A 23,059-nucleotide genomic window follows, 5' to 3' on the forward strand; every position below is an offset into this window, starting at 1 on the left:
AGCTGTTAAGTTGCAATTGTAAAGATGCCCGCCAGATGTCGCGCTTTCCCAGCAGGCACCTTCCACCGCCTTCAGTAGCGCAGCGCGCTAGCAGCCAGTCTCCCAGCATGCCTCGGTGTATGCTACTCGCCTAGCCGCCTCTCCAACAATGCAGCTTTTAATCTCGCTGTGAGTGGGAATCTAAAACGCGTAACAGCGCACACTTGGCAACGGCCGCGTAGCGGTGCAATATATGAAAGCCATTTAATTGTCTTCATTTGGCCAAACCTACCCCATTCCGGGTGCATTCATTGTGGACGTTGTGGAGTTTGATACTGGGTGAGTAGTCATGAAGCTATCAATCGTCTCTGCTATGCAAATACGGCTTGTTGTGACCACTGGCTAACAGGCTAGCTAATTGGCCAGATGAGACATATGGCCCCTTTGCCCCCATCACTCTCTATACTTTGGTATTGCACTAGTGCATACGTCTACCCCGCCGTATGTTATTTTTGCATTAAAATTTTAGATTACGCCTTATTCCATCAGGGAATCTAGCTAGTGGTGTATACTTTGGAGGCAGTTGTGCTATTCTTTGAATCTATTGGACGTCGTGAGCAGGCTGTGCTTTTGATCTTTTGCTGCTGTGGCACACGTCAACCTGGTTGGCGTCTAGTCGTTGCAGTGCCTTGCTGTAGTCTGTATTGAATTACCGGGGGTGCCCCCGGCGATACTACGACCCGAAATGTAATCTGGTGTTCATTTCCGAGGCCAGAGCTCCCCGACAGATCCATGTCGTTTGACAAGCCCGTTATTAACGCAAATCGTTGTCCAGTTATCTGTTTTGTGTGTCACGAGTATACAAACGGGCCTGGAATGAAATTCACATTATACAGGGACTAGGGACACTCTATGGTTGTATTATTGTAAAATGTAGGCTACCCGGAATGTCATCGACCTACTGGTGTATCTCACTTGAGATCATAAAAAAAACATTAGAGAGACAGAGTAGTCATTTTGCTTGTCTCTTTCTTCCCCTCAACTGACCCTTTGAAAATAGGACAATATCTGGCATAAGGAATCAGATTTGACCATAATGGTTATGCACAGCCTTGTAAACCTGAATACTCTGGATTGCAGAGTATTCACTCGTGTTAATACTGTACAGTCCTTCTGATACAGTTATACTCATCCCTGCCAAACAGCCCTGGTCCCACATTTCTTTATATCTCATTATTGTAATGTATTCTACATTATGTATTTACAGAAATGGGTTTCCCTCATCGGCATCTTTGTGTTGACAGACAGGTTTCAAATGTAGCCTACATCATCAAGCAGTTGGTACATTTTGTTTGTTCTAATTTACTTGGAAGACTATTTTATTTATTTTATATTAATCGGATAGGTTATATTAAACATTTTACTAATCTCTGCAGTTTTCATTTTTTTCTCGGAAGTGTCAGTTGCAACACCTCCCCACTCACTTAGGGTTAGACTAGACCTCAGCACATTATAGTATGGCGCCCATGGGACATATGTTTGTTTGTGCATTAAGGGTCCTGGGCCTCATGTAAAAGCTTGCTAGTTTGTTGTTCCTCCTGTGGTCTACATTATTAACCACTACTGTAACAGTGTCAGTCCTTTTAATAAATGAATCTGTATGCATCTCTTGTTGAACACTTAATTGGTCAGAAATAGAAATTCACTTTACGATTATAATGAAACACATTCTTAGCGTTTACGTAGACCAGCTCTACCTAGATTGTCGGCTATTCATTAATGTGTGTGTGTGTGTGTGTGTGTGTGTGTGTGTGTGTGTGTGTGTGTGTGTGTTGACCTGGAGTTGTGTTTACTCTGGTGGCCCTTTCTAAGGTGTGTTTGTCAAGGGAACTCTGCTGGGTGTGGAAGGCCTTGGATTTGGCTATGTTCGACTATGGGCTGACTGCTCACAACTTAGAGTGAGCCTTTCCCCACTAATGAGCATCTGCTCTTGATGGCGAACGCCAGACGTCAGCCAATGTGTTTGAGTTGTCGGCTAACGTCATAAAAAATTGTTTCATGATTGTGTTCCGCCAGGCAAGCAAAATATTGTGAATATGGCTGCTGACATTGAACAGATGCACAAAGTCAGCTGCCCACTGCAGGAGATAAAATGAAAATGCAGGAGAGAAGGAGGAGGGTGGAGTTTTTCAAGTTCACAATGACATTTGAATGATTCACAAACAAAAGAACATCTCGTCCGGGCCCGGTCGTCCATCGCATTGGGAATTTTAACGTATTTATATTCTCGATATGATGCCCCGTCTCCAGAAGACGAAGACGCATATGTGCTGCGCGCCTCAACTAACACAGTTTAAAAATATACTGCCGGACGCAAGGCTAGAGCAAATATTTGATTGCATGCCTTTGAAAAAAGAAATGGTGTGACGAAATGGGGTCCTGTGGTGGCCTTCTTTCAGTCAATTCATTACTATATTTATATTCCAACAACCCTCTCATTTCCTCTTTAACGCCCTTCCCAGACGACACAGTGGGGCAAAAAGATACATTCCTGCTGACTGCCCAAGAAAAACTCATGTGGTCCAAATTCATTCACAAAGCCCCACGCGGGCTAATCATGCCGCGTTGGAATGGACTAGTGGAACGCCACCTGCAATTCAGATCACCCTGGTTCTTCTCCCACAAATCATCAATACCTAGGGGACAAGATGCACCCTGGGTACCGACAGCTGTCGTTAGCAGGGTGGAGGTAATCTGGTGTGGTACCGTGGAGGCTGAGCCGGGCCAATAAGCAGGGAGGGGGGGGAGGGGGTCTCCAGAGGATGCCAGCAAACTGGGCTTCTGTCGGCTCTGCTGTGGCAAGATAGCAGGGACAATGTTTTTGTCAGGGAAATGGATTTCTGAGGCTATATTCTTATTTTGGTCGGCATTCATCTCTAAATAGGAGTGCCGCTTCCTTTCTAAAAAGCAGACTTGTGGGGAAATATTTCTAGTTTGGAGAATTGCAATGGTCTTCTCAAATATGGTGATAATTCTACTGAGGAAAAGACCAACCTGGAACATTTGATTCAAGTAGGGAAAGTGGTATAGAAGAACCAGACTTGATTAAGGTTCACTACATAATTCTTGTACTTAAAGGCCCCGGTCGACTGTTATTGACTTCCTTCCTAAAGCAGTGTTGCAGTAATGGTAAAGGGTTCCTGGGTAAATTAATGGCCAAGATTACAGGCCTTCTGGAGACGGCAGCTTCTACAGTCACATTTTTTGTGCCACAAAAAAAAAAGAAAATCGAAAAATATTCTGTTGCATCAAAAAGGTAATAGGGCTATTTTACCAACATTAGCATGAGTCTGACATTTGTTTCTTCACATCTTTGCCCAGATGTGGTTGGAGCGTTCGCAGGTTGAAGCTGTCAGTGGATGTTTATGTTATGTTTAAGTTCCAATTTACGGCGCTGTAAATATTTGGTACCACAATTCAAAACGTGTTTATGGTGATGTGTCATGCATTTTATTTCCGGGCTGGCTTGAGGCAGAGGGGGGAGGGGGCTAAATCGGTGAGATTTGGGTCATGTGTAGTCCTACAAAATGCCCCTTCCTTTGTAAGGTAATGTTTTTATTTGGGATGAGTTTTCACAGGCATACCCATAGCTCATTTGCTAAGCTTGGCAGACACATGAAACAAAAACCAGGAACTGGATGTCCCCCTGCACCCTGGGGGACTGGCGGTTCACCTCAGCTCAGATGGGTCCACAGTGGGGTCGAAGAGACGGAGAAAGAAGAACAAGAGACTCCTTTTTGGTACTGCCTCTGCTTAATGGAGCCTTGACATCTATTCAATCTCTGAAGCACGCCGTCGCTCCACAACACAAAGGGACGCTGCTATCTCTCCCCGGCCTATTTGTCTCCCGGTCTCGGACAGTGTGTTGTAAAGACGAGACGCTCAATGACAACGTGTCATTATGGCCCCCGGCCCGGCCGGCTAGTTAACACTTGGCACTGCCTTAAAGAGACAAGACAAAGGCTTGTCAAAAGGGTTCCCCAGCCTTTTTGGGTGGTAAAGTGACCTTTTTAATTGGTTAACTGTACTGGGGCTTGTTTGATCTGCAGATCTCTCCAGATAGGGCTGTGTCGTTCTCCTGTGGTGTAACAGGTCAGTTGGTTCGTCAAGCATGGGTACTATCGGTACTGAAAAATAGCTGAACAATAGAAAATACAGTATGTTGACTCGAGAAGTATGCATGCATCTACTTTCATGGATATTAGAATCGACAGTCGGATCAAGAAATAGTGTTATAATATCTTATGCAAATATGTGTGTTATTTGAAAGCACTCTTGGGGCTGGAATCTGCAATGAGTCAGTGGCCCGCTATTTTCCATGCTCCCCTATTGCCATAATACTGGCTACTGTTCTAACAGCTGATTTGCCTCACCAGTTAGGAAAAGTAAGTTATTTGCAGGGGAAATTACACATTGTGTTTTATGAATGGAAATCTTTAAAGCGTGTCAACCAGTGATTTCATAGTAAGGGTGCCTTTTTCTGACTTGGTGAATTCAAGGCCTGCATTTTCCCCTGTATACTCCTCTGTGCCTTAAGCTAAATTATGCAGCCAGGATGCTTGAAAGCATGCGGCAGTCTGTAATTAGATTTTGGTAATGAAAGGGTCAAAAGCTCAGCTATCTTCTTAAAAGAGAGATCTGTGTGACTCCATCAATGTAATTAGCCCATCACATGCTACATGTACTTGGAACACGTACCCAAGACCACTATGGTCTCAAGACCAACTGGATGGGATACTTCATTTAGAGCCTTTTTAATCAAACAATTAAGATTAACTCGTTAGCATAGCATTCCTTGTGTAATGTAAGAAATCTGGTCGCACAACTGTTCCAAACATTTTAGTTAATATCATATACTTCCCACTATATTACATCCTTTAGAAAAGGGTCTGAAGTTCCCCCTATGCCACAGTTAATTATTATTCTTGGTCTTAGTTTCATACCCCCCAAAAATAGAATATAGAACATTTTTGTATGCTATTTTTTATCTTTTGAAAGTACTTTGGCAAAAGTTGTCCTGGTTAGAATCTTTTGCTACCATTAGCCTTCCTCACTTCATGTCAAATGCACCAGGCTGGGAGCACGGTCGATTCATTTTCACCACCTATTGTAGGTTATTCTTTTTCTTGACCATGAGATTCGTCCGGGGGAAGACGGCCATAAAAGACGTATGGATATTTACAGACAAACTAAAGCTCAACCTGGCGTGCACTGCTACTGTGCTGTGTGTAAACAAAGTGCGATGCTATCTGTCTGCATCTCCCCTGGCCCTAATTGGCGGTCGCTCCACGGCTGCACTCGACGAGGGCTCTCTGTCACCTCGCCCCGGCAGCTTGTTATGCGTCAGTCCTCGCTCCCCGAGTCCAGGTGACAGACTCGCAGTGTTTGGCGCCCAACGCTTCCGTTGTTTTTCCTCTCTGCTCTCCGTACGGACCTACAATGTCACCAATGTCCTTGTAGAACTTGACAGACTCCATTTTTTTTTTTGCTCCAGTTGTGGTTTGTTGTGGTGCAGCCTCTACAATGACCCGTCTCTGTGATTGACACTTTCTTAAAAATATGAAAGGTCTTTTTACCTTTTTGGTTTGGGGCTGTTGAATGTTAGTCTCCCCACAAGGGCAAAATGCCTTTTTTATGTGTGGCTCCCCTGCTTTGTCATAATGCAGGGAACTTTGGAGCAGGGAGTGCACCCAAACCCATCTGTCATTACTCTCTCTCTCTCTCTCTCTCTCTCTCTCTCTCTCTCTCTCTCTCTCTCTCTCTCTCTCTCTCTCTCTCTCTCTCTCTCTCTCTCTCTCTCTCTCTCTCTCTCTCTCTCTCTCTCTCTCTCTCTCTCTCTCTCTCTCTCTCTCTCTCTCTCATATATTTATATATATATATATATACTCTTGTTCCAAGCCTGTTTAATCTACCTCTCGTTGTGTACCTCTCTCTCGGGCACAGCAAATGGGTTATTGACTCTTCATTTCGTTATAAACACCCATAGACCTTGACTGTGTTTGTTTTTCCAGTTCGCACCGATTGATCTCTCTCTCATGTATCTATTTATTTTTTTTATGTAACCTAGGCACACACATGAGTACATTCTTTGCGTGGGAGGTGGTCCACGAGGCGTGGTCTCTCTCTAACTGCTTCTGCTCTAACTGGTTTCTTCTCATCAAGTGCTTGACGACCAGGAGGTGGTCGCTGAGGAGTAATCTGCTGATAATGACCAAAGTCTCTGAGCTCTAACCCCCCCCGCCTGCGCGGTGCAAGTTGCATGCTTCTGTACTCGTAGTGCTGACGACGGCCTGCACCTGTTAAACCCATGTAAACAAAACCCATGTAAACACAAACACTCTCGTGTTTGCGAGAGCTAGCGAGAGTGTGTTCTTATTTGCGTCCTTTTCTTGTTGAGGTATTTGGTTCCGGGTACATAAGGGTTTCTGTGCTCGTGCAGAGACCTCCAGTCGACTCTGTGCTGTAACAAAGCGAGGGCACGGAGATATGGTAATGGCTCCTTTGGGTGGAGGAGGAGGAGGAGGGAGGGTGTAGGTGATGCGCTGTGATCCGTGGCTGCAGCAGCTGCTCTCTGCAAACAGCGGTGTGACTGTGCCCTGCACAGCAGCTGCCTTCCCTCCTCCATCACTTCCATGTGGAATGAAATAACATTCCCCTGCGCACGCACGCACGCACACACAGACAGACGGGGACCGAAAAGACCCATAAATGAAATCACGATTAATTATGCAATGGTGGGTGTGCGGTGAAGTTTTCCCGGCTGTATGCAGTATGCACTCCGCTGTGCCTTGTGATGATGAGAGCATCAGCCGCTCTCAAAGGGTTGGACTAGAAAAGTAATTGGAACATTTGTATATCCGCCACTATACACTTGACAATACCTAAACACAGTCTATGCAAATTTTCTGAATTTGTATTTTTTTTGAATCCATAATGATAAAGCAACGAATAAGCTGCCTGCGTCCCTCGGCGATGAAAACATTCAACGCAATTTTTTTCCACAGCACTCAATATTGTCATAGGCTTTTGGCGCTTTGTATTTGTAGGAGTAATATTCCGTTAAGCTCCTGACAAATGTGCAGAAGGTAATGATGGATGACCTGCACATCGCGGGACCTCCCGCGGCAGGCCCTCCATTCCGTCTCGCTACCTGTCATACACTCCCCCCCCCCCCCCCCCCCCCGCCCCGGCCCACCTCGGTTCAATTTCGTAGGCCGTCCTGACGGTCGGGGATTGTTTTGGGGGGCAGAGGAGTGTGGGACCTGAGCTGTTCTGCTGAACCTGGGTGGAGCGAATGCTGCTGTTTGGGTGTACTGGTCCGGGCCGGCGCTGGACTCCACCAGACTCACCCCCTCTTCCTGCTGCTGCTGCTGCTACCGGTACTGCTGTCGTCTGTTTTATTAATTCAATGCACATCCCAATAGGGCAGATAATACTGTGCTATTTATAACGCTCCCACCAGATTGTATTTTATACAGGATGTTATTAAGGTGTTGTAGTTGTACAACCTGGGTTTTTCTGTGTGGCTTAACTCACCGGCTTAACAAGCGTATAGCTTGACTGAGACGGTAATTTAAAAAAAGGATGCCGCATTGACTATTTAAAACTAGAATGGCACTGTTCAAGTTAACATCCTGACCTGCTGGTCATGGGTACAGCAATTTATTCATAAAGTGTGTTCAGGTTTGTAGATACTACATGCATGGTGGATGATTGCATTGAGGAGCAAGGGACTTCCAGAGCCACCACATGATGTAATTAACAGACAGTTGCATGAGCAGCATTTGTCCCTGCTGCAGCCTTATTCAATGCCTCCGCGCACTGTACTCGGTTGAATGCACACTGTATTATCACAACCGCATTAGAAGGTGAAGCGCAGGGCTCGTGTCCCCCTTGCTCGTTAACTCTTTGCAGAGGGGAGGCCTAATGCGGTGGAGCTTTGTTTCACTTTCTCAGCCTGGCCTCAACATGTTCCATTTTTCAATTTTATGCTGTATCCATAATGTGTACATGTAGATAGCATCTTCGGATCTGCTTTCAAGTAGACACTCATGCCGGCCTCTCTCTGGACTTCAAAGACTTGGTGTTTTGACATTTGAATGTTATGAGAATGTCTGTGCTTGTTTGGTCAATGGTATTCACATTACTGCTCTTTATTTTAGCAATTCAGTTTTTGTATTATTGATATTGAGTTAGTGGCCCAGACGTAAGATTTTAGTCACACACACACACACCACACACACACACACACACACACACACACACACACACACACACACACACACACACACACACACACACACACACACACACACACACACAGAGTGTGTGTCAGTCCTGGGGGGGGACTCTCGGCCAGATTAGAGAGCCCAAATCCCAAACTACAGGGATTAAGTTTGTGCTTCTGTGTCATTTAGTTTAGATTCCCCAGAGGTCGGCTTGAACAGATCTCCCCTTTTTTTTTTCCCCCGCTAGGCCTAGTGCTGGCACTAGGCCTTTTTTGTTGTTGCTACCATTTTTTTTGTTGTTTCCAGCATCTGTTCTGTCCGGTCACCCTCCGGGCGCAGGCAGCTGCGCAGGGATTAATCTGACCCATTCCGATGATCCAAACTTGATCACACAGTGGGGGGGCGGAGGGGCTCAGAACCAGTGAAGCAGGACGGCAGTAGAAAGTCCACCAAGTCACGTGCTCAGAGATGAGCTACAGACCACCAGCAGTAAACTGTAGTGGTTTACTTGTTAATGGACATAAAACAAAATTCCCCTAAAGCTAGAGGAGGGCACTTTTTCATTATTGGTTATCGTCTTTGAATGGCGTCCTATATTGAAATGAATAAACACATTAGCATATGTTATACATTACATATATTCTACTTGGAATTATGATCATGCCTATGCCCTGGACTGTATCTCCTTCTGGGTTTATCTGTAAAGCCGGTTGTAGAATAATCAAACTAGGAAATCAAGCAGATATTTTGGCCCATTTCATTTTTTAATCCTACATAATATCCATGAATATTGTGTTCATACATTATTCCCTCAGAGATACCATTACCCCAAAATGCTTATTTGTTGAGAGTACAGGCCTAAGTATCAACCAACTGACAATCATTTGAATACATTGCAAGTTGTGTGCCAGGAATCAATCTGCCAGCAAAAGCTTGGCATTGGCCATTGTACGACTATCGGGTACATTTCTTTCAGAAAAGTCTCTCCGTTCTGCATATATTATGAATTCACTGTTCACTGTCAACCATTTATTTAAAGCACATTCCTAAGCACTTTAACTGCATTTAACATTAACTACATTACAACATTGGAGATACATTTGGGACCATTCCAAAGATTCTGCATTTACATTAGCTAAATACAAAGACTTATCTTGGGGTCTTTAAGGCTGACGCTAACCCTGCTCCCACCAGCTGGAGAGGACTAATTGCAGGACGCTCTTTATAAGTCCATGATTGTTGGGACGTGTCTGCTACTGGAGGGGAAGGGGGTGCGGGGGGGGGGGTAGCTTTTGGCTAGATCTGCCCAGGCCAGTCATCCCTTGGACACTAAATCTCCCAAATAATCTCTGCATGCCAGTCAGATAACCTCAGCGGGTAAGGAGTTCCTGTTTTCTGTCTGGCATCAAACAGCGAAAGGATTTTGTTTTGTTTCAATCAAAGATTTATTTTGGTCTCTAATCAGCGAAGTGAAAAATAGTTCCCACTACTTAGTCCAGAGTCTGAACCAAGGGCCGGTCGAATGCCGCTTCCACCAGGACACGGAACATGTGGCTCACCCAGAAAGGCCCCAGTTGTGCCACGGTACACTGCTCACATGATCCCCACATGTGGTCTCTGGCAAGGCCCACAGCAATGTGGGCTGTGTGACAAAAACAGTGGGGCGCGCGGCGGACCTAATGAAGTCCTTTCTGCTCTGCGTCGTTAAGTATTTTAGTTGTGATGGTTTGGCTGTGACTGCATCGCATGTGACGGCGGCAGGAAACTGCAATTTTGCAGACGGTTTGCTTCCAGGTGTCAGATGCGTAGAGCGTGCCTAGGTGTCTGTCATAATGAATGCTCAACAAGGCAGTGGGAAATCTCTGAACGTGAACTTCTTTCATGATGTTCCCAACAGTGCGGTACTAACGGTACAGGGTTTTCTGTGTCAACACCAATTGCCCCGGGATTTTGCAAGCGTGAAGGAGCTAAGAGTGCACACCATGTTGAGTCCCATAATTGAGCAAACATGGTGCTTGGAATTCCCATGATCACCTGGATTATTGCTCATTCAGAATCAGTGTTTGTTTCATTCATAATACAAAGGGATGGTTGAGAAAAGGCGAACCGGCTGTAGCACTTTTCCCTTCCACAACGTATGTAATGAGGTCTATATATTTTTAAGAAGCGTTACAATTAAATAATATATTGAATTTATTGAACGCAATCTATTCATGTATGTATCCGTTAACTTTATTAAACTATATTAAGTGTGGAAATGGGCTAGCCTTATATTCAGCTTTGTAATAAAAAAACGTATTGGTATCAGATAGTTGCTTAGTATCGGCCCATTCTAAGGTGGATTCTAATGGCAATGTGGGATCAGTGCAACTCTATTACAAGCATAAGTGACTTGGACTTTCAGAAAAGTGACTTGTGAGCATCTCTGGGCGATGGTCGGTTTAACCGGTTTTGCATTGATTGCTCACCCATTCGACCCGGAGTCGACTCAGTCTGACTCGGGTGAGGCTGCTCAGACCATCCATCATGCACACGCACTCCCCACCAGTTGATTACATTTGGAAAACCGGTTGCCAAATTACGTTCTAATGTGGGCCTGTTCAACAGCAGTGAACAGGAAGTGAGCGCGGTGCAGAGTCAGGCGGACTGTGCCCTCCAGAGCCCCCAGGCGCCGTCACACAGCTAAGGGGGGGCCTGGCACGTCCCCGACCCGTCTGTTATTCCCCTCGTCTGTCTGCTCAAAGGAACAAGCACTAGGCCCGTCTCGTTCTGCTGTCTGCTCACGATGTCGCCACATCTCACTGACTCCAGACACTGCGTTACGCGCTGTGGTGTCAGGGGTGCGTAGATGTACGTATATCGGCGTCGTTTTGCGTGGGAACCTGAACCGGTTAGGGATTTTTCTCTGCCCAGCACTTTTTTTTAATTCATCCGGCCCCTTGTCTTGAGAGGAAGTCAAGCGTCATGCTGGGTAGACTTTCAAAATAACAATATTAACTAAAGGCAAATACATCAAAACATATTATTCTAATAATATTTTTTATTATTTCAGTGTCAAGGGGAAAACGATAAACAGTATAATTTTTGAATGGAAAAAAACAGACCTAAGGTTGGTGGATGGTTAACATTTGTAATATCGCCTCAAATCTGCTGACCTTAAAGGATGCCCTAAAAATTGTATTACACTGATTGAATTGATTCAACCTCGATTATGCGTCAAATGTTTTTCTCCCCGCAGAGATTGTAGCATGCGCCGCAAGGGCTGCAGCTTACATAACATCTCTGGGTGGAAGTCGTAGACACCTTTAGGTGTTAGGAGACCGGCCTTAAAGTCAGCAGCATTTCTTTCAATATAGTTTCTTTCCAATTCATTTGGGTACATCCATTGTACTGCCAAACAAATGAATAATACCCATCAGAATTTTGCAGTCTTATTCTTTATTTTGATGACCCCGACACAGTGGCGTTTCCCCAGAGCATGGACTCCAGGACCTTCTATATAAAGGCAGGCATTGAGCATTTGTTTTGGTACGGGGTCAGGTGGTCCCAGCGGGCTCTCCGGTTGCACACTGCAGCCTCTCACCTCCCGGTCTGTCCATGATGACAAATGGCTCTGTCCCACTTAATGCAACGGAAATTACTCACCACTACGTAGGCTGCAGGCTGCTGGAGGGAACAGTAATTGGGCGGCTGTGCTCAAATGCAATTTTTGGACCCTTGAAAATACATTTTCGTTTCATAGCCACCATTTTTCCCTTTTACTGGGGCAGAGTCATCAAACAGTCAGGGTTTTGGAGGCACTTTTAGAAGCTGTAGTGTGAATAAAAAAACCCCGATGTGATCTGCTCCAATTACCCTCGTATGATGTCTGCCCCCTTTCTGTTGAGGTTGCTGTTGATGGTCATTTTATTCTAACTCCTCTCCCTCATGTTCCTTGCCAGGTGTCCATATGGACAGGAAGGGAAAGATCTGGATGCCTGCCCTTTCAGCAGATGAATAAGCAAAGCCCATAGAGAGGCTGCGGGCCCACCCCCCCCTCCCAGCCATGCCTTCCTTGGATCACCACTTGAGGATAACACGCCATCAAATGCAGCATTGTGTTCTCACGTGACTCCACAATCAAAGCTGCAATTCAGTGGGAGATGGTAGGGGTATACGGTTTAGCTAGCTGTGACATGTTAGCGGAACACAGGTGAGGCTGTTCCTCCTCAAGTACCTCCCCGCCTTCCCCCCCCCCTTCCCCTAAGTGACCTCTAAGGGGTAAACAAACGCCCACCCGTGACTTTTCTTTATGGAAGGGGAGGCAAGAGAGCACCTCTGAATTCTGCACCCCTTCGTCCCAGCAATGAGGCCGGACCACGGCCTCGGCGGATCCCCATAGGAGGCAGATCCCCCAAAGGGGCGGATCCCCCATAGGAGGCGGATCCCCGAACCCACCATGCAGCGCAACGGCGGCGGCGTGGCCGGCGGGCAGCCCTGGGTGCTGCGGCGCATTCGCCTCACCTGGCTCAGCTTCATGCTCTTCTTCATCCTGGTCTTCTTCCCGCTCATCGCCCACTACTACCTCACCACCATCGACGAGGCGGTGGGGCCCGACAAGCGGGTCTTTGGCCCGCGGCCCGGCGGCGAGCTGTGCGAGGCCAAGCACGTGCAGGACCTGTGCCGCATCCGCGAGTCGGTCAGCGAGGAGCTGCTGCAGCTGGAGGCCAAGCGGCAGGAGCTCAACGGGGAGATCGCCCGGCTCAACCTGCGCATCGAGGCGTGCAAGCGCAGCATCGACAGTGCCAAGCAGGACCTGCTGCAGCTGAAGAACGTCATCAGCCAGACGGAGCACTCATACAAGGAGCTGATGGCCCAGAACCAGCCCAAGCTCTCGCTGCCGGTGCGGCTGCTGCCCGTCAAGGAGGACCCGCCGCTGCCGCCGCCCCGGTCGTCGCGCGCCTGCCGCCTGCGCTCCTGCTTCGACTACGCCCGCTGCCCGCTCACGTCGGGCTTCCCCGTGTACGTGTACGACACGGGCTCGTACCCCTGGGCGGAGCGCATCGACCCGCTGGTGCGGCAGGCCTTCGAGGCGGCGGTCAAGACGAACATTTACGTGACAGAGGACCCCAGCGTGGCGTGCCTGTACGTGGTGCTGGTGGGCGAGCTGCAGGAGAACGGCTCGCCGCCGCCGCCACCGCCCGCCGAGCTGGAGAGGCAGCTCAAGGCCCTGCCCTACTGGCGGGCCGATGGCCGCAACCACCTGCTGCTGCACCTCTCCCGGCAGTCGGTGACGCAGAACTTCCTGTACAACGTGAGCACGGAGCGGGCGGCGGTGGCCCAGGCCACCTTCCTGGAGCGGCAGTACCGCGAGGGCTTCGACCTGGTGGTGTCGCCGCTGGTGCACGCCCTCTCCGAGCCCAACTTCCTGGAGATCCCCCCGCAGGTGCCGGTGAAGCGGAAGTACCTGTTCACCTTCCAGGGCGAGCGGCTGGAGTCGCTCCGCAGCAGCCTGCAGGAGGCGCCGCCGCCGCCTCCGCCGCAGTCGTTCGAGGAGGAGATCGAGCGGGACCCGCCGGCCGACTACGATGACCGCATCATCGGCACCCTGAAGGCGGTGGCGGACAGCCACCTGGACCAGGTGCTGGTGGAGTTCACCTGCAAGGCCCCGCGGCGCAGCCTGCCCACCGAGTGGGCCCTGTGCGGAGAGCGGGAGGACCGCCTGGGCGTCCTCAAGGCCTCCACCTTCGCCCTGGTGATCGCGCCCGGCGACGGGCAGCTGGTGGCGTCGGCGGGCTGCGGCATGCGGCTGTTCGAGGCCCTGGAGGTGGGCGCCATCCCCGTGGTGCTGGGCGACCACGCCAAGCTGCCGTACCACCAGCACATCCGCTGGAGCGAGGCGGCCATCGTGGTGCCCAAGCCCCGTGTCACGGAGCTGCACTTCCTGCTGCGCAGCCTGTCGGACAGCGACCTGCTCAGCATGCGGCGGCAGGGGCGCTTCCTGTGGGAGGCCTACTTCTCCACGGCGGAGAACGTGCTGAGCACCGTCCTGGCCAGCGTGCGCACCAGCATCCAGGTGCCGGCGGCGCCCATCCGCGAGGAGCGTGCGCTGGAGATCCCCCACAAGGCGGGCAAGCTGGCGGGCACGGACGCCAACCTGGCGGACAACGGCGACCTGGACCTGGGCCCCGTGGAGACGGAGCCGCCGTACGCCTCGCCGCGCTTCCTGCGCAACTTCACCTACACGGCGTCGGACGTGTACCGGGCGTGGAACCGCGCGCCGGGGCCCTTCCACCTCTTCCCGCACACGCCGCTGGACCCCGTGCTGCCCTCGGAGGCCAAGTTCCTGGGCTCGGGCACGGGCTTCCGGCCCATCGGCGGAGGCACGGGCGGCTCGGGGAAGGAGTTCCAGGCAGCGCTGGGCGGCAACGTGCCGCGGGAGCAGTTCACGGTGGTGATGCTGACCTACGAGCGGGAGGAGGTGCTGATGAACTCCCTGGAGCGGCTCAACGGGCTGCCGTACCTCAACAAGGTGGTGGTGGTGTGGAACTCCCCCAAGCCGCCCTCGGACGACCTGCTGTGGCCCGACATCGGCCTGCCCATCGTGGTGAGTAGTAGGGCTGCCATTTAGTATGTGATTTTTCTTTTTAAAGTTCCTTAATGTTCTGTGTTATTCACGAAACACAAGCAATAGATCATTCTATAGTATGATCAACATTGGAAGCCGTCAACATATAAACCGCCCTTTCCTTCAGGCCAGGCCTATGTGTTGAGATGACTTGAAAATTGAATTGAAAAAAAAAGACCAATCTAACTAATCTCCAGTCAGTAACGGTAACATATTGCAGCCGTCCCATTTGCATATTGCGTTCTATGACATCGCGATTTTCGGTTTGAATTCGATTATGCGTTCAGCCCTAGTGAGTAGTGCCGCCGCCACACGCTGCGTCCCGGGCAGACCTAAAGCCAAGCACTCGATTAAGCCACCAAGGACATGAACGCGATGTGTATGTTTTTTTTTTTATTATTTGTTTTTCGTAAATATACATTTCGAAAGCCTCAATCAGCGCCTCGCCGAAATGCAAATAGCGCGCCCTGTTATTTATTCTCCGCCGTCTCGGAGGGAGTGCGGTCTGCGTGCCGACTGCATTGGGCTCGTGCTCATTGGAGCCGCTCACAGTCGAAGGCTTTGATGCTCGCACGCAGCCCAGCAGGCGGCCCCACTGATTGCAGCGGCTTCAGCACAGAGACACGAAGAGTGGCTTCTGAACGAAGCCCACAATGCCGGGTGTTTTCAGACAGCTCATATTTCATGCTGTCAGTCTACGACCAAAAAAAAAAACGTTCAAAACGACCGTGTACATAACATCCTGCCGCATCACAAAAATCTGTTTGTGAAATCTGTAATATTTGATGACTGATGATGACTATGATGCTTCGTCGTCTTCAAACGTGGAATTGCCCCACTCTCTCTCCTACGGCTGTGGGACGGCACAGTGGAAACATAATAAAAAACTAACTAAGTCTTATATTTAAGTCATGAGTTAAAGTCCCGCTACAGTACCCAATGCACGGCATGGTTTTCATTGTGAACCTTTCAGTTGCTGTGCATTTGCACACCTCCACCTTTTCCTTTATGGCTTGCCAATCGCCTGGAGCTGCTGAGCGAGCATCACCTCTCTGTGTGCAGGTGGTCCACACGGAGAAGAACAGCCTGAACAACCGCTTCCTCCCCTGGGACGCCGTGGAGACAGAGGCCATCTTGTCCATCGACGACGACGCCCACCTCCGCCACGACGAGATCATGTTCGGCTTCAGGTGAGACCACTGCAGCGGCTCTCAAAGACCTGGTACCGTGCCCCTAATGTCTAGATCGTTTGGCTAGTCTGAGCACGCCATCCGTACTCAGTACACTTCGGAGAGGTGTGCTCAGGCCACGGTACAGATGCTAATGAGCCGACACTCAGACACGCACGGATACACAACCTATATGTACAAGAGGCAACCGTACTCAGACCCAGTTGAGATTGCCTAGTGTGAGCACAGGCCAGCGGCACAGTTTGGGGGGGGGGGGGGGGGGGTGTGTGACACATAATGTTTTCTGTAGTTGGCTAGAAAGACACCCTAATTGGATTGTAATTAGGCCAATATATTAACTTTTATTAACATGACCCTTAGGTGCTGTGGGTAAGAGTATTGAGAGCTTTAATTAAGGTTTTATTTGCAAGATATGACAGCCATCTGTAATCTAATAGCCAGTGAAATGCTCTGTGTGGATATCTGTTCTGGTGGATTGCACCTGCACCTGTATGAGATAATTTGTATCATAGACCGCCCCTGGCTCTTTCTCACCACTCAGGGCGTCTTTCCCCTGATTGGTTCGGGAATCCAGCTTGTGTGTCAATCAAATTAATTTACAGTGTCGTAAACTTTTCACAATTTTGCAATTAGAAGTACCTACAGCAGCATTAAGTTTTGACCAACTTAACAAACTTACCCGTAGTCATTATTTGAAGAATCCTCATACACCGTTACTGGCTAAACATAGACTATCTGGCGCTGAATCGTCAGGAAGGGAAACCACCGCGGTACAACAAGGGCAGCTTCAACCCAGTCCTCTCTGCTGCCAACTTACTGTAACTGTAACTCTCAGCACCTTTTGTAGGACCTGCTCCCCCTGCTCACTGTGACTCACTTGGCCTGTATTCACCCAAGGTGCACTGTCACAGTGCAATGCCTCTCTCTCCCCACCGCCCCTGCCTTATCCCCCCGTCTCCCCCCCCCCCCCCCCCCCCCCCCGTCTCCCCCCCCGTCTCCCTCCTGCTGTCTCTCTATTCCTCCCTTGCATTATTACTTTGTGATAATCACTTTGTGTTCACTCTCCCTTACATTAACACGCACTCTGTCTGGCGTTCACACTCTCTCTGAGTTGTGGGAGAGCTGCCAGCGATGCAGCATGTCCGGACAGGCGGGGGGGGGGGGGGGGGGGGGGGTGTGTGTGTGTGTGTGTGTGTGTGTGTGTGTGTGTGTGTGTGTGTGCCCTGTCTGCGCGTACAGACAGGGGTCATCTGTGTTTGAATTACCGCTACTGGGGGGGTTGGGGGTAGAATTATCAACCCAAGAATTACACAGGAATGTCTCCTCGCTCTCTCTCTGTCTCCGTGTCTCTGTGTCGTCTCTTGAACTAGTTTATTTCCCAGCTTTACGACACAGCTCTTGAAGTGGCTCTATGTAATCTCGCTTTGACGACACAAGCGGCTTCGCTTGCCGTTGTCTCGAGTGGGAGCTGTCTGCGCGAGGAATTCCTACCGTCCCATTTGATGAATTGCGGATGTTTTCTTTTTTTCGTTTCTTGGGGCCTCAGGAAAAAATGCATTTGACGCCGCCACACAGGGGTGCTTCAGATTCATTCACGGTTCATATGACAGTACCTGCCCCCCCGCAAAAAAAAACAAAACAGATTTTGATATTTTTGGGTTAGGCGTGAATCGCTAATATTTCCCCGAGGGGTTGGTAACGGTGGTGCAGGAGGAGCATAAATCAGCATGACGTGGTTAAAAGCGGTGCCATGTGTCTAGACATGCCCCATAATCACCACCGTCGGCAACAATAACAATTCATCAGCGCAGATGCATGACACATTAAGGCCCCCGTAAATCCCCACGGTGATGATGAGCCGATCCATCAACGGAACCACTGCAGTTCTTCTTCCGCACACCCAAATCACACCGCCCGTGTTTATTTTTACCCGATCTTCCTTTGTATTATTTCACCTAGGAATGACAGTTTTAACGTTGTCTCTCGCCCCCCCCCCCCCCCCCCCCACCACCACCACCACCACCAGGGTGTGGCGTGAGGCCAGAGACCGCATCGTGGGCTTCCCGGGGCGGTTCCACGCCTGGGATCTCAACCACCAGTCGTGGCTGTACAACTCCAACTACTCGTGCGAGCTGTCCATGGTGCTGACGGGCGCCGCCTTCTTCCACAAGGTGAGGCCACGGGGAATTGTATTTATTATTTATTTATCTTATTTCATTATACAGGAAAGTATTAAAGGTAACAAAGTTACAATTTGAAACGGGCCTGACTCAGTATAAAGCTGATTTTCCAGCAGGTTCCTGTTCTGGAGCACATATAACGTATAACAGGAACAAGGCACATCACACGTCACATTGACATACAGCACATAACAGGAACATAGCACGTCAGACACCAGTAGGACCATCACATAGACACCAGACCGAACACATACAGTGTTCTGTAAACAGTCAGTGTGCAAGTATATGGAGGACTAACAGTTTGTATGCCTTTTTGCGCTGTGTGATTGATTGTTATGCTCTAATGTGTAGGCCATTGTACCAGAGGGTAAGATCTTCTTTTTTTTTGGTCAGGAAGGCTGAATTGTGTGTTGTTGTTTTTTTTGTGTGTCTCGCTGTGTCCCCCTCGCCGCCCGCAGTACTACGCCTACCTGTACTCGTACGTGATGCCCATGGCCATCAGGGACATGGTGGACGAGTACATCAACTGTGAGGACATCGCCATGAACTTCTTGGTGTCCCACATCACCCGCAAACCGCCCATCAAGGTACGCTGGTCCTCGGTCTGCTGTCACTGCGGGGCTGCATGCACGTGTTTTCTTTTACTTGCTAACCAGACTTTGTGATTTATCCAATGAGTGGCTGTTTTATTTCAACGTTCCTCTGGTAATGAAGTGTTGTAGCTCACGGGCATAATATTCTAACAGCTTTAGGAAAATGAAGATATTATAAATAACAACATATATATATACTTGAAAGGATAGAATTCACAGAATAAAAAAAGAAAATACGACTAGCCTAGCGTAGCCTAGCAGTAACAGAGTTCATTGTAATCCAAGTTCATAGACAATAACCGTCCATGAATGAAATGAGTGTTCAAAAGGTTCAGTTAACAAAATCACGTAAGCGAGTGAAAGATGTACAAATGATTCACCGTATTCAAGTTTCTCCACGGCAGAATATCGCTTTGATCGGCATGATCCGATGAGGTCATCAACCAAACAAAAAAAGAATCTCCCCAACATGCCTGTTAATGATTTGGTTAAACTTTGCATATCTGCAACACACACACAATGCAAAACCTTTGGGTTCGGAAATGGAACCCCCTTCGTGTATAGTCGTCAGATCTGTCTTGTTCTGAGCGTACTGTACTATTCCTCCCCGGCTCAGGTGACGTCTCGCTGGACCTTCCGCTGCCCCGGCTGCCCGCAGGCGCTGTCGCACGACGACTCGCACTTCCACGAGCGCCACAAGTGCATCAACTTCTTCGTCAAGGTGTACGGCTACATGCCGCTGCTCTACACCCAGTTCCGGGTGGACTCTGTGCTCTTCAAGACGCGCCTGCCCCACGACAAGACCAAGTGCTTCAAGTTCATCTAGCCGGCCCCGCCCCCCCTCCCCCCCAACCCCCTTTGGCCCCGCAGAGGGGGTGGGGGGGGGGGGGGCAGGGCGGGGCAGACACGTCTCAGCGCCTGAGGTTTTCCACCGCCGAAGAAAGCACACCGGAAGTACACGTGTACGCGTGTGTGAGAGGCCTTGACTCGGGAGACATAGACGAGGGGTTCCTCTCTTGTTTCACGAAGCCGTCGTTTGAACTGTGCTCTGACTGCCGACTGAAAAGCCGACGGGCAAAACTACCTAAAGTCAAAACTGCTACATAGGAAGCCAACGCAGGGGGGCGGAGCAAAGGAAAGCAAGTCTTTCGGTTTGTTGTGATTTGTGGCCCTTCCCCCCCCCCCAACCCCCCACCCCTCCCTTCTCCCACTATCAACCACTACAGATCTCATTCGCACCACTTAGACGAGCCGATGGGCAGCGAACGCTCTGTTGTTGGCCGGTGGCCCGCCTCCACGTGCGACCTGCGTGGACAAACACTGGCGCTAAACGCTGATGGAACGGACTGATTGACAGCGGCGATACGTTGTGTCTCCCCCCCCCCCCCCCCCCTCCTCCTCCCCGGGGGAAACGTTTCCATTTGGGAGAAGGAAACGGTGTGATAGGCTGCTATTGCACTTAATTCACCCCCCCCCCCCCACCCACCCACCCCATTATAGATATACATACTGAACTTAAATGATGTACAGGAAACGAGAGAAGCACTGATGGTCAGAGGTATTTTATTGAACATTGAATTTAATTTTTTTTTTGTATGGTGTTTATGTTTAATTATCTGAATCGTTTATGTGGAAATTACATTTCCCCCACTACGCCTACCAAGAGCTGTGCGTTACACTCTGTACATTACACAGATGGAATATGTGTAATGTAAAAATGGGACGAATAGACATGAACGCCCAATGGTCTTATTTGTTTTTCTACGTGGTCCTGAGAACATACACTCAACTAGTATTAGGAAAAAAAGAAAATCCATTTCACCTTCTTGCCCAGCCTGAAAAGCTAACTTTTTTTGAAAATCATGTTAGCATCTAGGTCTCTGTCAATCAATATTACTGTTTTTGTCCTAAGTTAATATATGTATATATAATAGGACCTCTTGACGCTCTTGACGTCACGACAGCCGTTAAGTACACCTGCCAAGATCAAAGGAGTCAACACTAAAAAATATATATTCAATCAATTATCCGTTACATATGAGACACTCAGAAGCAGAATCGTCACTTTACATTGTTCGGATTCTTTTTTGTAATTGTTTTTATACACCATTGCTCAATGAATGTTTTCTTTGCCAAATAGGTACGCCATTTGTTGGTAAACAGTGGTTTTTGATCTGGGTACTCAATGTGAACGTCTTTTCTATGTACGTGTGCAGCAGTACGGTACAGCACCTCTGGTACAGTGTGCTGGTGACCCCCCCCCCCCTCCCCCCAGGGGCCCACTGGCTCCTTCACCGTAGCAACACGGACAAAAACCCAAAAACCCATGGTGTCTGTATATTTCGTGAATTTATTTAAAAAAAACAGAAAGGAATCTTAACTTGGAAGATTCCCTCTGCAAGAAAATATTATTTTCTTTAAATAAAACAAACACATGCAATACTACGAAATGAATTTGCAATACTTAGAAATAGTTCCTATTCTCCTGTGTGTATCCCTGGAGTCGACGGCACCCCCTCTGTGCAATTAATTGAAGCGCCATGGAAAACCAATCTCGCCCCTGTGCTGTGGGAAATGTGGCAGGACGACAAAGACATGCCCAAAAAAGGGCAGGCTTCCTGCAGGACCAGACTCAATAAAACAAGTCTGCTCTAGACGACACATCCTGACCCCCCCCCCCCCGATAATCTATCACTTGGGTTGCTCCAGGACCTCATTAACGGCACCGCCCTCAGGCCCGGGGCTCGGGTCAGCTGATGTCATAAAAAGGTGCAATTGATCTTAAAGTATTTAGTCCTTTACTGTTCTGCCTCTTGCTCCTAAAGGAATGGTGGCACAGCTGGTTTTTCATGGCTGCGAGCCATGGAGGGGGAGAGGGGGGTCGTGGGGTGGGGGGTTAGAGGGCCACAGACATTCTGTGGAGCTGTGAGGCCACTGGCCCACCACAGGGGCTGGTTCCACGGCTCTGTTGGGGGGGGGGGGGGGGTCCACCTGTAAAGGCACTGCCCTGCCACTGCACCATGCCAGCCTGATATGGAAAGTGTAACAACACGCCTGAATAAAGACCGGATGAAATGAAAAATAAACAAAATAACTTGAACCTCGATTAAAAAAGGAAATCACGTTTTCTTTGACTCCATGAAACTCGTTCAGAGACTAAACGTATCAGTGTTACTTATGCACCTGGCTCCAACGACGAGGCCAAACGGTTCATTGAACGGTTTTCCCCATAACCTAGGGTTCAGGGGACGACGGGGCCATGGGGAACTTGAGGCCTCTATAGGGAGGATACAGTAAGGGATGGTTATAGCACCCCTAACCCAGAGGACGTGGGTTAGCTCTGACACCACTGTAATGGAGGGCGGGGCTAGCTCTGACACCACTGTAATGGAGGGCGGGGCTAGCTCTGACACCACTGTAAGGGAGGGCGGGGCTAGCTCTGACACTACTGTAATGGAGGGCGGGGCTAGCTCTGACACCACTGTAAGGGAGGGCGGGAGGAGGGGTTAGCTCTCTCTTGACTCAGTCGATGGCTGTGCTGCTATACACCCCAACGACACCGTTAGTTTGTGTGTGTGTGTGTGTGTGTGTGTGTGTGTGGCAATTTGGCCACTCCCCCATGCATCTGTTTCTTCCTAAATAGCAGACGTTAAGAGCATGGTCTTATTCAACAATAGACCAAAAAAGGATTTCATCTAAAAAAAGCTTTTCTTTCTATCTTTAACTCCCAGACGGACGGTATTACTGTCTATCTAGAAAGCGGCATGTCCTCAAGTCCTCGTGTCACTCACACTGCAAACCAAGTAGAAAGTGTAGAAGCTCTGTCGGCAGGGCCGTCTCCTGGAGGAACACGGCTGTCAGAGACGCTGTACAGGTCTGTGCATTACTTCCTCCTGAACGGGGAAGCGCCGTGTTTCTACATGACCAAGCATGGATGGATGTCTGGCCTGTCAGGGGGCGACCAATCAGAGCTCCCCATCTGGCAGTACACACACACACAGACGCACAGCCGAAACACACCAGAATCCACAAGTATGTAACAGCGGCATGCAAGGCCAGTGTCCTGTACCTTTGTTGGCAGGGAGAAGACAAAACCACCCCCGCCCGTGTGATTAAAGTGATGTCAGATGCATAGTTTTACAAAAAAAAATAAAGAATGGCCAAAAAAACAAGTGTCACACGTGTCCTACAAACACAACCCTGAAACCATTTCCAACCTGTT

At 49.1% G+C, this 23,059-nt stretch overlaps 1 protein-coding gene across 1 annotated transcript; it reads left to right on the plus strand.

Moving 5' to 3' along the window:
* The first annotated feature begins 133 nt into the window (after positions 1-133).
* Positions 134-20,209, plus strand: extl3 (exostosin-like glycosyltransferase 3). Its single transcript, XM_084483556.1, has 6 exons — positions 134-318; positions 12,209-14,853; positions 15,937-16,064; positions 18,091-18,235; positions 18,703-18,831; positions 19,454-20,209. The coding sequence occupies exons 2-6, from the start codon at positions 12,706-12,708 to the stop codon at positions 19,661-19,663; spliced, it is 2,760 nt and encodes a 919-aa protein (XP_084339682.1). The 5' UTR covers positions 134-318; positions 12,209-12,705; the 3' UTR covers positions 19,664-20,209.
* The last annotated feature ends 2,850 nt before the right edge of the window (positions 20,210-23,059 follow it).

The sequence above is a fragment of the Micromesistius poutassou genome (genome assembly GCF_964030765.1).
Source record: "Micromesistius poutassou genome assembly, chromosome: 19".
NCBI lineage: Eukaryota > Metazoa > Chordata > Actinopteri > Gadiformes > Gadidae > Micromesistius > Micromesistius poutassou.